General features: G+C 31.5%; 1 protein-coding gene and 1 long non-coding RNA gene across 13 annotated transcripts in view; one reads left to right on the top strand and one right to left on the bottom strand.

Annotated features, from left to right (window-relative positions):
• The window catches only part of LOC126741639 (cytoplasmic dynein 1 intermediate chain), a 90,333-nt gene that overhangs the window by 75,035 nt on the left and 278 nt on the right, over positions 1–15,020 (bottom strand). For all 12 annotated transcript variants that reach the window (XM_050448164.1, XM_050448162.1, XM_050448160.1 and 9 more), the window contains exon 2: positions 14,490–14,802. In XM_050448164.1, coding sequence (XP_050304121.1) covers positions 14,490–14,785 — 296 coding nt within the window. In that variant the 5' untranslated portion in view covers positions 14,786–14,802. The remainder of the gene's footprint in view (positions 1–14,489; positions 14,803–15,020) is intronic.
• Positions 2,305–4,140, top strand: LOC126741641 (uncharacterized). The gene is made up of 3 exons (XR_007662245.1): positions 2,305–2,319; positions 2,377–3,005; positions 3,709–4,140. It is a non-coding gene; the product is annotated as an uncharacterized LOC126741641 (long non-coding RNA).

Consider the following 15,020-nt stretch of genomic DNA (forward strand, 5'->3'; position numbering starts at 1 on the left):
ATAAAATATCAGTGCAGTATCTTGAAAGTCATGTTGGGCATTTAACTGATATAGGTCACTTACAACTCACTCGGACAGAATGAGAAAATTTGGCCACAAAAATTGCAGCTGAGATTCCTTTTGACGACATTTTAGATGAAGTTCGGGAATCTACTACTGATTCCACATGGAACAGAATCCATCTTGTGTCTAAAAAAGATCTTTTTAATATTGAAAGCAGTTTCAACTTATGCTGTTCTTCTGTTCGCCACTCTAATGATGCCATCAGTGTAGAGGCATGGGTTATAGAAATGCAAAGAGTTGGAGATTGTATTGTATTTTATAAACCCCAAGGAACCGTTTCAAAGGAGATTCCTCAATTGAAAGACAAAGACTTCATATTAATTATAATGACACCAGCACAATGTCAAATTTTAAAAACGTTTGGCTCGGACTCCATATGCATTGACGGTACATGGGCTCAATAATTATAATTTTGAACTGGACACTTTGATGATCATTGATGATATGAGAGAAGGGTTTCCATGTGCCTTTATGTTGTCAAATAGATCAGATACATATGTATTTACATTATTTTTCAATCAGATAAAAATTAAAACTGGATTTATAACACCACAGAACAAAGTTTGTACAGACATGCAAAAACCATGTTATATTAATGTTCAAAACGCAACAGGTCAGGCAAATACTGGTGGAAATAATCCCAAAGTTGGTAGGAAGTCAAAGAAATGTCCACTTTGTGAATATTATGGTCTTCATAGGAAAGACTTGCTTCAGCATTTCCAAAATATACAAGTGCCATTAGTTTCAAAAAATCTCGGTTTTGTTTCGAATGAAGAATTCAACCAATGGAAAGGTAAGTGATCATATAATTACTATTATTATTACATTTGTTTTACAAAATTGTTTTTTATTTGTAGTAACAGTGAAAAGGGATACAAATTCAAAATATATTAAAGTAAGAACAGAATCATTTAAATCCCATGTAACAACAAACTATGTATGTCATCGTTCTGGCAATTATGTGTCAGAAGGAAAAAGGAAAAGACATATTAAGACGCAAGGGAGCAATAAAATCGGAAGTTTTTGTCCTGCAAATATATCAATGCAAATGGGTGGTAATAAAATATCAGTGCAGTATCTTGAAAGTCATGTTGGGCATTTAACTGATATAGGTCACTTACAACTCACTCGGACAGAAAGAGAAAATTTGGCCACAAAAATTGCAGCTAAGATTCCTTTTGACGACATTTTAGATGAAGTTCGGGAATCTATTACTGATTCCACATGGAACAGAATCCATCTTGTGTCTAAAAAAGATCTTTTTAATATTGAAAGCAGTTTCAACTTATGCTGTTCTTCTGTTCGCCACTCTAATGATGCCATCAGTGTAGAGGCATGGGTTATAGAAATGCAAAGAGTTGGAGACTGTATTGTATTTTATAAACCCCAAGGAACAGTTTCAAAGGAGATTCCTCAATTGAAAGACAAAGACTTCATATTAATTATAATGACACCAGCACAATGTCAAATTTTAAAAACGTTTGGCTCGGACTCCATATGCATTGACGGTACACATGGGCTCAATAATTATAATTTTGAACTGGACACTTTGATGATCATTGATGATATGAGAGAAGGGTTTCCATGTGCCTTTATGTTGTCAAATAGATCAGATACATATGTATTTACATTATTTTTCAATCAGATAAAAATTAAAACTGGATTTATAACACCACAGATTTTCATGTCAGATCTGGCTGAAAGTTATTTTAATGCATGGTTACAAGTGATGGGTATCCTGGGAAAAGGTATGTTAGGTTTATTAATTATTATTGATAGACAAGGTGATGCCTCAGAATAAATTTGATAAAGCTAAGTCAAATTTTTTCTGTCCATTCCTGCGACATCTCAATTTTTGTTTAAAATTTGTTACATTCTGAAAATGGTTTTGTACCTACATATATGCATAGAGCGCTTCAAAAATCTGGGTAGAAAAAATTAAGTTTGGTTTATCACAGATTACCAGAGATATATGAAATTAATTTGTTCAATGAAGCAAATTTAAAATTGTGATTTTAAAGTTTAAATATTTCCTGGCACTGAATATCCCTTAGCAGTTTAATGTCATCAAGTAGAGTTTTGAATCACCCTGTATAATATGTTTAACAGAAATATTCAAAAATAAAAAAAATCATTCAACTATTTTGAATCTGAAAATAAATAACACAATAATCTCTTTTCAGACTATTCTGCACCTGGCACATTGACCGAGCTTGGCGGACCAATTTGCCAAAGGTTAAGAGTAAGGAAAAGCAGGTATATTAGTAATTTGTATTTTAATATTTGAATTTTCAAATAAGTAAACATTTATAGGTTTTGATATACAAACAATTAAGAACACTTTTAGAGGAAAGAGATGCATTTGCTTTTGAAAGAATGTTAGAACAATTCTGTAATAATTTATCAGATCCCGACACTACAGATTTTATACTTTATTTTAAGAACAATCATCAAATAAATTGCAGTAATTGGGCTTACTGCTACAGATTACATGCAGGGCTCAATAGAAATATGCACCTCGAGAGAATGCATAGAACGATCAAGTATGTCTATTTGGGTGGAAAGAAAGTCAAAAGATTTATTAGAAACAAACTTATTGACAGACTTATTACCATAAACAAAGGAAAAATATCCAGCAAATTGAAGAACATCCGTGATCGTCATAAGAATGTTGGAAAAATTGATTCTTCTTCCATTGTAAGCACTGAACATGGTTGGGAAATAGCGTCATCAACCAGCAGTGACATTTATTTTTATTCAAAAAGTAAGGGAGTCTTCCACTTGTCAACTAACTTGTTCTCAGTGTAAAATTTGCATCCACAAGTATTGTTGTTCCTGCCTGAATTCAGCAATAAAATTCAACATGTGCAAACATATGCACTTACTTGCTCAACACATAAAAGAATATGCAAATTCCAGATCTCCAATAATGGCTACCAAGGGTAAGTTTGATTTGTTGTAATTTATCTATTATTAGGCCTGTTTGAAAAGAATTATTCATTATTATTTTAATAGTTTTTTCAGGAGATAACTATTTTTATCAATAAATAAATAATTACAACGAATATAAAAAATAGTAAGTTTTTTTCAATAATAAATAGTGTCATGGGTTTGATGGATGTCTTTATAGATATGTAGAGGGAATTAATGGTGTTAATTTTTTTTCAATTTCAAGCAATGACATTTCTAAATATTAAGAATTAAATTATTTTATTAAAAAAAATTAAAAGAAATATAAAATGTTTTTCTGGAATGGTGTTGCTAATTGTAGTACAAAGTCATTCCGCCATACTCTTTTAAATTTCTTTTAACTAAAACTGATTGTCTCCTACAAATTTTGTATAGATTTTTTTTGTAATTCGATAACCAATGAGCCCGAGAACGCACTATTGTATAACTTTATAAATCCACTCTCCTGCAAAAGTCTTGCACTCCTTAATAGAAATTGGATTTAGTTGTTTTTGGATTTTGTCAATAATTTTTTTTTATTATAAGAAGGGTGAATTTAAAGATTTACTGTAATCAGATCAGATTATCAAGCTTTGGTTTTTACAACTTTTCTAATAATAATATGACAATAGTAGGTGGATGCAAGACTTTTGCTGCTGAATACACAAGTTTAAAGGACATTTTTTAAACTTTTAGATACCATGGAAGATGAGGACAACAATTTATATATCCACTGTGATCAAAAAAATGACCAGACAGACGTAATTCTTAGCCAACTATCAAAGAAAAAGAAAGCAAATTTATCAATACAAGATAGACAAGTAGCAATAATGGATAAATTTCATAAAATTCTTTATGGCGACATGTCTAACGAAAAACTAGACATAATCGAAAAAATGGTTGATTCTCTTTCACCTACCTTGGCTGCTACAGACCATTTAAAAGAAGTTGTGTTGCCATCGTGTAGTAAGAAGATTGTCCACAATCAGAATATAACGGCACAGAGACGATTATGGTCAACAAAAAAAAAGTCAAGACGTCTCAAAAAACCTTCCACCATGGAAGCCCAAAAACTTGCTTTAAATATTTTGTTATCTGATAATAAATAAATAGAAACAATAAAACATATGTTTATGTCTTTTATTTAAATAATTTTATATCTATAAATCAAATCACCTCTAATCTCTTTTCTGAAAAATTTTGGCTCATTATTAATTTGATATAACAAACATATATCTTAAAAATATGGTTCGTTTGTTAGGGGAGGGGGAGGATGTAGCGGCGGCATTATAGTGATATCAACATGCAGCTAATGTATAAAAACATGCTTTTTTTTAAATTCATAATTATCAGTTTCACAACAAAATTCATAGTTGGCGCGTTACTCGGTTATTAAGCCAAGCCAAAATAATAGCTAATCTAATAAGACATTCTTCCCCCTAGACACCTTTTATGTCCTACATAAGTTGTTTTTTTTTTACAAAAAAGAGGCACAGTTTCAGGTTCCCATATAATTTTTTTTTTCGAAACAATTATGTTTAAAATTATACTACATAATGATATTCAATGGTGTATATCATATTATTATTTAAAAACTATCTAACCACTCAATGAACATAAATTACTGATTACAATATTAAATCGCCTGTTTGAATTTGCCGCTAAAAGCAACCGAGTACATCGGCCACGTTCGGGATCATATATTTAACACTACAGTAGTGTTAAATATATGTTCGGGATCAATGATACCGGGCCGGCTAGACAGTCTCTCTCTCGATCTCTATTTCTATCACCCGATACGCAAATGTGCTGTCTTCCCCAGGTTTGTAGTTATGTTTTATGTCTTATAAGATTAATTTAAAACAAATGTTTTTGTTGGAAACTCCATTAGGTTTTATAAAATAAAGTATTTATAACACCCGTCACTATCTATTATTTTCCAAAGGCTATAGAGTGAACCAAGCAAATGTGATACAGTCAAATCCCTTATAAAAATTAAGCGAGTGTTTACTGAGAATAGTAAAGCGCTGGGGTCACGAACTTAATAAATATACCTGGGCTGCTAATGCATAGAACCCCAATAACCAAAAATGACCACTGCCTGGTGCCGCATGTTCATAGTGGTTGTGTCCTTTTGATGTTGCTCACTGAATATTTTCAGTCTTGACAACAAAAAATATACCGTTAATAAAGATGACGACGCTGACGTTTGACCTGTCACCAACTAAATTTATTTTTTATCACTGGATATGACTGATTCTAAATAATATTGACAATTGTGAGTATAGCGGATTGCCTAGTTTTTGGCGATTTGTAAACGACACCTTGGGTATATGGTCTGCATCAGGAGATATAGCTTCCTCCTTATTTAATACATGGATAATGAATCGGCATCCTTATTTAAATGTATTTGGTTCACTGTTTTTCAAAACCGAATTATTGTTGTCGGTCTGTGTCGTTTATCATAGAATAATATATAGGGTTTATTTTTAGTATATAAACCTTTACTAATTACAAACCCTTATAAAATCATCTATATTTTGATTTTTATAGATGGCTGTACCTATTAATGTGGAAACTCTGTTTATACAAGAAAAGTAGAAGTAGTAAAGTAAAAATAGAAAGAAAATAAAAGTGTTCTTAACTAAATTTGTTAAGTAACCACAAGCAAAAACTTAAATGAAGATCATCCTTTTCATGGTATTAGGATTTATAGGATTAAAATTTATCAGAATAATAAAACAAATATTTTAAAATGCATGCATATATCCCAAGTTAATTGAAACTTTGTCTCATTTTAGGTGAGGATTACTTTCTTTCATAAATTTTAACAAAGTTCTTAAAGAAGTACAATAAAAATACTCAGATCTAATAACGCAACTATCATATCGCATCTATTCTTAACTAAATGCACAGAACACAAATATATAGGCTAAATGTAACTTTTTATTTGGTTTTTTAAACATAACCTCTCAAAAACTCTAATTGTTTTATTTCCCTACAATTGGCACACCTGAAATTTGTCAGAGTGACCAACATCAAAAGGACACAATCACAGGAAAATGGCGGCCACCTAGTAGTGGCCATTTATTTTTCATTGAATTGGAAGTCCAGGTATATTTATAAAATTCGTGGCTGCAGTATGTTGGAACAAGAAAACTCCACCATATTGTTGATTTTTCGGCCCCATATATACAGGGTGTCTCACGACGAATAGACGCGATCGATATCTCGGAAACTAATTTTTCAAAAATTTTGAAAATTTGGTAACATGGCACAGTCGATGGGGGCTACACAACTAAAATATTTTGACAGTTGTGACGTTTCCGGTTATACCGGAAGTAGGTGTCAACTTCGTTATTTTAAATGGAACACCCTGTATATTTTTACATTTTTGGCTTTTACGTGAAATTCTAAGTATATTTTGTGTATAATGTTCTATACCTAAGTGTAACCGTTTTTGACATATTCTTAATTTCATGTGAAAAACTATGTTTATAAGCCCTAACATAATTACCGATTACTCCCTTTTAGTAGCCTTTATTTAATGGTTAGTCTTGGTTTTATTTTAGAGAAAGGACCACTTTAAAAGACTATTTTAATATTTAGCTAAAAAAAAGATACAGGGGTGTCAAAAACTAGCATTAAAAATTAAAATGAAAAAATCATTAAAAGTCAGTTTTTTTAAATGGAAACCCCCTATTTTTATAATTTTTTCATAAAGATAAGTAAAAATAAGGTTAACTTTGTATAAGGTTATCTAGTCCAAAAATTGATAGTTTCCGAAATATTGGCAGTTTAAATTTGGCCTAATATTAAAACCCGTATAGTAACACGGCTTAAGGATTGTTGATTAGTTGGGCATGACGGTTGTCATGGTAACCGCTAGAAGCGGCAGTAAGACAATGGATTATATGCATTAAATTTATAAGTTACTTGCTATTTAAGTTTTCTTCGTAAAAGTGTAATTTAATTAAAAAGTGTACATTTCTGTTATAATTCATTATCTTACTGCCGCTTCTAGCGGTTTCTATGACAATCGTCATGCCCAAGTTATCAACAATCCTTGAGCCGTGTTACTATACGGGTTTTAATATTAGGCCAAATTTAAACTGCCAATATTTCGGAAACTATCAATTTTTGGACTAGATAACCTTATACAAAGTTAACCTTATTTTTAATTATCTTTATGAAAAAATTATAAAAATAGGGGGTTTCCATTTAAAAAAATTGACTTTTAATGATTTTTTCATTTTAATTTTTAATGCTAGTTTTTGACCCCCCTGTATCTTTTTTTTTGCTAAATATTAAAATAGTCTTTTAAAGTGGTCCTTTCTCTAAAATAAAACCAAGACTAACCATTAAATAAAGGCTACTAAAAGGGAGTAATCGGTAATTATGTTAGGGCTTATAAACATAGTTTTTCACATGAAATTAAGAATATGTCAAAAACGGTTACACTTAGGTATAGAACATTATACACAAAATATACTTAGAATTTCACGTAAAAGCCAAAAATGTAAAAATATACAGGGTGTTCCATTTAAAATAACGAAGTTGACACCTACTTCCGGTATGACCGGAAACGTCACAACTGTCAAAATATTTTAGTTATGTAGCCCCCATCGACTGTTCCATGTTACCAAATTTTCAAAATTTTTGAAAAATTAGTTTCCGAGATATCGATCGCGTCTATTCGTCGTGAGACACCCTGTATAAGAAACCCATTCTTGGAATAGTAGTGCCTTTTGTATCTGCTTTCTCTCCAGTATAAAATGTTAGTTCTTTAATTAACAGACATACATTATTAGTGCCATTTGTGCCCCTCTGCAGTAAAATCAACTCTTGTAAACATTTTCTTTCTAAAGACAATTGCTTTCTCCAAGTTCCAACCTCATTAACATTCACTCATACATCTTAGTTAATACTTTTTGGATAGAGACTTTTCTCAAACAAGAAGACTCAGTGCCAGTGTATATTGAATTTGTGTATAAAAATAGTGCCAGACCAGACAAGCTGCTGTTATTATTTGGTGAGCTATATTTTATTGATGTGTTATAGGCCTTGTTAACTTTTTTTTATCTAGTTAATGAATTTATATATTTCGCTCTCCATTTATTCACGAATATTGATTATGTTATTTAATATCTCTGTTTTATGAGAATTAATACTAATAACTCAAATAACTAAATATTACAGTTATTTTTATATGTTGTTGTCCATTAAGTAAATTAAATCCCTTTTTTTTTGCATGTTATATATTATGTACCTGAATGCAGTATATTATAATATTATCATAGGATTTGCTAAAGTATTCCTCAATGAAAGTTTGATTAGCTCTGACATTGATGAAACAAAAGAAAAATATTGCTCTGCTTTATCAATCAATAAGTGAATTTCTTGTTTCTACAGAAATAAAATGGAAATTTTATTCCTCCTCATTCCTGTATTCTCCATCATGGTGGTCTTTGGGAGGCTGAATAGAAAAGATTGAAATATCACCTTATTTGTTTAATGGGCATTTATAAATTTAGATTTGAAGACTTTATAAGTGTACTCTCTCAGATTAAAGCAGTACTTAATTCTCGGCTTATATGTGCTATATCGTGTAACCCCACTGACATTTTGACTTTAGCTCTTGGACATTTTTTAATTGGTAGACCCATCACTTCCCAGAAAGAGATGTGAGTCACATTTCAGAAAATCGTCTACTACATAAGGTAAAAGGTTCTGCAAATAAGGCAATTACTGGAAAAGGTGGACTACAGATTATTTCAATTGACTGTAGAAGAGACCTAAGTAGAGAATCACATGTGATAACATTAAAGTGAATGATTTGATATTTATTGAAAGGTGAAGATACTCCTGCCTTATATTGGCCATTCGCCAGAGTCACTGAAGCTTTATGTGGTCAAGATAAAAAGGTAAGAATAGTTAAAAACTGAAGTAACAAGGCGGAATTTACAAGACCTATATCAAAGGTTTGTCCTTTCTTTGCCTAATAATTTACATGATGATATTTGATTATCCTTGTATGACATACTTTATATACTGTTAATTTTAAGACTAGATTAGGAAAAATTGTCATTTAATTTTAAATATCATTACATCTAATGTTTCTTTTCATATAACTTAAAAGTAAATAAGTTACTTCAACATGGGGGAGTATGTTGCCATTCAGCACATCCATTAAATATATACCTTAAAATGTGCTACTCAGTACAACCAGTAAATATGTATATTAAAAGACTTTTAGGGATTCTTGACTTTTAACCACATGAATGTAAAAAAAAACCCAGCGTGTGACATAATTGACATATAATTGGTGCATCCGCAGAAAAAAGGAGGAAGAATGTTTGCGTCACTAGTTTTGTCTGTGTACTCCCTCTCTCTTGATCCCTCTGTTTTGCATCCCTTTATATGCAAAAAGTGTGGTGTTTGCCACAGGTTTGTAGTTATATTTTATGTATTATAAGATTACTTTCAAACAAGTGTTGTTGTAAACTCTATAAGGTGTTGTAAAATAAAGTATTCATAAAACCCTGCACTATTTATTCATTTCCAAAGCCTATAGGGTGAACCAAGCAAATGTGATACAGTCAAATCCCTCATAAAAATTAAGAGAGTCTTTACTCAGAGTAGTAAAGCACTGTGGCATGTTGGGACAAGCAAACTCCAACAACAAACTTGTATTTTTTTAAATTTTAAATTGATTAAAGTTTAGAAGATGTTATGAGTCTAGTAGAAGTTTAGGGGGGTCTCAATCTGGGCAATTTTGCTCTTGAACAAGTGAGTTCTACCAGGGACTTGAGCGTGGAAATTGACAACAGACTCACATTCAGTAAACACATAGATGAAGTTGTAAAAGCATCATTAAAAACTCTTGGTTTTATCATTGGGTCCACGAAAGATTTTCTGAATTTGGAAAGCCTTATTGCTTTATATAATAGCTTGATAAAATCTAAATTGCTTTATGCTGCAATGGTATGGTTCCCTATAGTCAAAATCGCTCTTATCGTGCGGGTGTATCGGATTAACAACGACAAACTTTTGTAGCTACGTATCATTTCAATTTGCGCCACAACGTTTTTTAACTACAACGCGTCAGATAAACGAAACAGATATATGCAGCGTTAATGTATCAAAAGAAGATAAAATGATAAATGTCGGTGGTTCTAAAACAATTACTTTCATAACAAACATGCCTGTCTCGTTTCGATTGACGGATGACATTATTTATCACAAGATAATATAAATTTCAAATTATGGAAAAGAAAAAGCCTTTTTGTGGATTTCTAAATCCTCAAGCCAAAAAAATGGTACTTATTGTTATTAATTACTTCGAGAACGAAAAAGAAAATAAAGGGTTGCCTAAGAATGTACAAGAAGAAGTAGCTAAAGCTCTTGGAATTACTTTAAGAATGGTGCAAAAGGTTGTATATGAAAACAAGAACAATCTTATTCCCAAGAAGGAAAAAAAGTGTAAAAGGAAAAAGCGAAGACTGAAGATTTAAGTGAATGTGTAAAAATGGAAGTAAGGGATAGGATTTATGAACTATATAGGCTAAAAACAAATATAACACTGCCATTTCTGAGGGATGTTTTAAAGCAACGCAGCACTTTGGAAATTGGACTTTCTGCTTTATCAAAATTAATTAAAAGCATAGGTTTTTGCTATAAAAAAGACTGCAAAAGAAGATATTTGTGTGAACTACCAAATATTGTGAGCCAACGAATAGGATTTTTTAAACAATATACACAAAATTCTTCTTTCTTCAAAATTCATTTTTCTTCTTTAATTTTTTCTTCTAAGTCTAAAAGTATGGATTATCATGACAATATGAGTTGCGAAATGTTTGAAAAATGGTTAAAGGAACAGTTAATACCGAACTTGCAAGAACCTTCCTTAATAGTATTAGACAATGCGTCGTATTATTCAAGAATTTAGAATAAACAACCAAAGGGAAGTTGGAGAAAAAGCGAAATTTATGAATGGTTAGTAAAAGAAAATCAGAATCCCTTGCCATATATGCTAAAATCCGAACTTCTTTCAATTGCAAAATCGCTGAAAAGACCAAAAATATATGCTGTTGACGAAATAGTACGTGAATATGGCCATGAAGTTTTAAGAATGCCACCATACCATTTTCAGTTTAATGCCATTGAGCTTATATGGGCAGGGTCAAAATCTTATTATGAGAAGCATGTGGGTGCTGGGCTTAGATCTGACCAGGTTGAAGCTGTTTGGAATGAGGCATTGAATCACATCACAAAGGAGTATTGGCGGAAATCAGTGGATCACACAGAAAACATTATTAGAACCTGGTGGAAGAGAGAAAAAGTACTCGATATCCAAGTTGAACCATTGATCATTGCTCCATTTGAAGAAGATTCGGAAAATGACGAAGAGTTTTCCGACTCTGTTAGTGATAATGATAGTTATAATTAGTTTCTTTTTTTAGTCAAATTTGTTACTTCATTTTTACACGTTCACTTAAATCTTCAGTCTTGGGCTTCTTCCTTTTATACTTGGTTTCCTGCTTGGAAATAAGATTGTTTTTGTTTTCATATACAACCTTTTGCACCATTCTTAATTCCAAGCACTTTAGCTACTTCTTCTTGTACATTCTAAGCAATCCCTTATTTTTCTTTTTCGTTAAAATTAAAATAATTAGTTTTATTTTTGCATTTCGTTTATTATTTAGGTATGATTAAAAAGCACAAAATTTTTTTTTTAAACAAAGCTAAGTAAATAAATTGATGAATGCGCTGGGAGATAGATATGCCCGGCGCATTCTCCATTTTTTTAATAGTTAGTTTCAATCTTTTTTTGCCTTGTAATGTGTAAATAAATAAATATTCATAAGAAAACGACATTTTAAAGAACTGTCGTAGCTCCCCTCGTATTTATCTTTTTAAAAAAGCTAACTAAATAAATTGGTGAATGCCCTGGGAGATAGAAATGCCCGCCGTATTCACCAGTTTTTTTTAAGTTATTTTTTATCTTTTTTTGACTTTTGACTGATATAAAAGAAAAGATAACTTTTTTAATTTTCTGTGCATCAACGTATAGATTGGGTCGAACGGCAAATAATAAATCATAAAATTAATGTTATTTTAAAAGAGAGATTATAACATGAACTTGCCTTTAAACAAAGAAAGTAGTTTTCTAGTCTCTGACTGCACTGCATCACACACAATACAAATTAATTGTTTGTCATTATACCAAAATGGATAGTTTCCCAATAATTATTACAAAAAAACACAATCACACATAAACAAAGAAGAAGACAAGATGAAATAATTGTTAAAAATTAGATGCTGTGCCCTGAAATCGACAAATTAGTATGTTATGCACATACATAGGGTCATGCTAAATTGTATACTAATTTCTCAAAAATTTAGGTAACAACCATTTTTAAATGAAATATGTACAATTTTAATGAAAAGCTAGGGAGGCATTTTTGCTCTCATAAAAAAATATAAAATGCTTAGATTTAGATATTATTGCGTAAAGAAAAATTGTTATTGAGAATTCCGTCTATTTCGGACAATTTTTCAAAAAAGAAAAGTAAATAATATGTCTGGCAACTTAGCAGAATATCGGGGATTCTAGGCATATACCGATGAGGCGTATACCCAACGGGCTTTATGCTTATGGGCTTTTTCACGTCATGAAAGGAAATAACCAACGTATGTTTTACATGTCGAATCTCGGATACGTAGTATTCCGCAGACATTTTTACGGCGTTAAAGGCATCACGTCAATTAATAATTATGATCTAAGGTGTATACGTGGCTTTAATATGTCACATGACGGAGTTCAATGTATTGTCAAACTCTCAAGGAAATAACATTTTGGCAACCACTGATTTTTCAATTTGATTCATATTACGTGGTGATCTTTGAACCCGCACGATAAGAGCGAAGGCGACTATAACTATGAGGTATACATATTGACAGGCTCGAGTATGTACAACATAAATTTGTAAGTATTTAATCTTGAAAGCTGATTTTACCATCCAAGAGTGTGTGTGTGTGTGGTCATAGCTTGCTTCTTCAGAGATTTTTTTATCCCTTAAACATTGTGTCATACTAATCAAACACCCAACTTTTTCTATTACACTCTGCTGCAATAAAATTGATGCTCCAGACCTTTTGGGTGAATTAAATTTTTTTGTACCTCCTATACACACAAGAAGGCCAGTTCAATTTTATCTTGAGAATACCCATACCAACTTGACTAGAAATTCTCCTTTATACCGAGCCTGGTCATGGTTTAACACACTAAATAGTGAGAATAACATTGACCTTTTTAATGGCTTTACAACTGCTTTTAAAAAAAATGTGATGCAAGCATTGGTTCTCAATTGATTACAGTTCATTCATTAAAATTCTTGATTTGATCAGTATTAGGTGGGCTGGAGGTGTTTTGGGTACTTTGGGTCAGTTTTAGGGTCACTTTTTTTCTTTCTATTGTACTACTCATAATTGCTTTTGGGTGGGTTTACTCTTGTTATATGCATAGTTTGCTTAAGCTTGTTACTTAAGTTGTATTTTTTTGTTACCATATTACTCATAATTGTCTTTTATATTGGGATTTTCCTGTGGACAATAAATGAATAAATAAATAAATTAATGAAAAAGATATTATAGTAACTAACATCTGAAGTGATCTGAAACTCAACAAACAGTAGAAAATGCATTGCTGTCTTTGAAACAGTGATAAGGTTATTCAAGAATTAGTTTCACCACAGAGAAGTCTACCAAAGATTAAATATATTCAGAGATAAAAAATATAAGAATCATAAAAAATACATCCTTAAAGTTAATAATAAGAAAAATAGACTGTATTCCACTGATTTATTATATAATGACAAACTAATTAATATACTTTTAATGCATACAAATTGTATGTCCTTTTGACTACAAGACTGATATACCATTCTCAAAGAACTAGGATTAATGTACATAAAAATCTATTATCCCCAATGAATGGTATATAAATTAATTGGCAATTTATATAGAACCAAAATGTTAAAATCTCCTTCCTCCCTACAGCATTTGGAATATAAGCGGATATGATAGGAAACTCAGTGTTTCTTTTTTGGAACAGAAATAGCTTTAGGTCTATGTGATGTATTAATTGTATATTTATGTATAGTTTGTTGTAATGTTAATTATTAAGTTTCAATCTCATTTTTTTACAAGAGCATAATATAATAATACACATTAATGTGTGGCTTATCTGGCATTAAGTTATGAAGAAAAATAACCAAAGACAATTTTTAGTTTTTCAATGGAGTGTTAAGCAATGTAAAATTTTTATTCATATTTTTCATCTCCTGTCAGAAATCACTAAATATTAAATCAGCTGATGTACTTTACTGATGATTACTAAATATCTCCAACTTTAAATTATGTAACATAAAAATAATAAAAAACCATAAATATTGACCTTAATACAAAACACTTACTTGTTTGGCAAACTGTTCATCTGCAAAGATGCATCAGGCGTATGGTTTCTGGTAGGTTCAGGAGTCAAGGAATTTGCTGCACTTGATATGCTGGAGTAAATATCTGATATAGGGGCCACCCCAACTTCAGATAACATCTTATCTATATCTTTGCTATCACCTCCTGCGACCAAAACCCTGTCCTGAGCCTCTTTGGCATCTTTAAGTTCCCTTTCCTTTCGTCTCTTCTCCTTTTCTTCTCGAAGGGCTTGGAGTTTGGCCTTTTTACGTTCTAATTCAGCTTTTCTGTCTGCCATGCTGGGTTTTGGTCTATCTGCAAGTAATTCCATTATTTAAACGCTTAAATGTTAGGATATTTAGACGGATTTTCTTAAGGGTAGGGAGTGAACTAGTGAGTCACTAAGCTGAAGGAAGAAAACAAATAAAATAGCATTGCACTTGCGTTATCCGGGAAATCAATGAAAATGGCTTAGAGGGCGACGGTCAGTGCCGTAGCCGGGAAACTCTTTATGCACATGAAATCGTGATATC

This window comes from Anthonomus grandis, chromosome 10, assembly GCF_022605725.1.
Source record: "Anthonomus grandis grandis chromosome 10, icAntGran1.3, whole genome shotgun sequence".
NCBI classification, from domain to species: domain Eukaryota; kingdom Metazoa; phylum Arthropoda; class Insecta; order Coleoptera; family Curculionidae; genus Anthonomus; species Anthonomus grandis.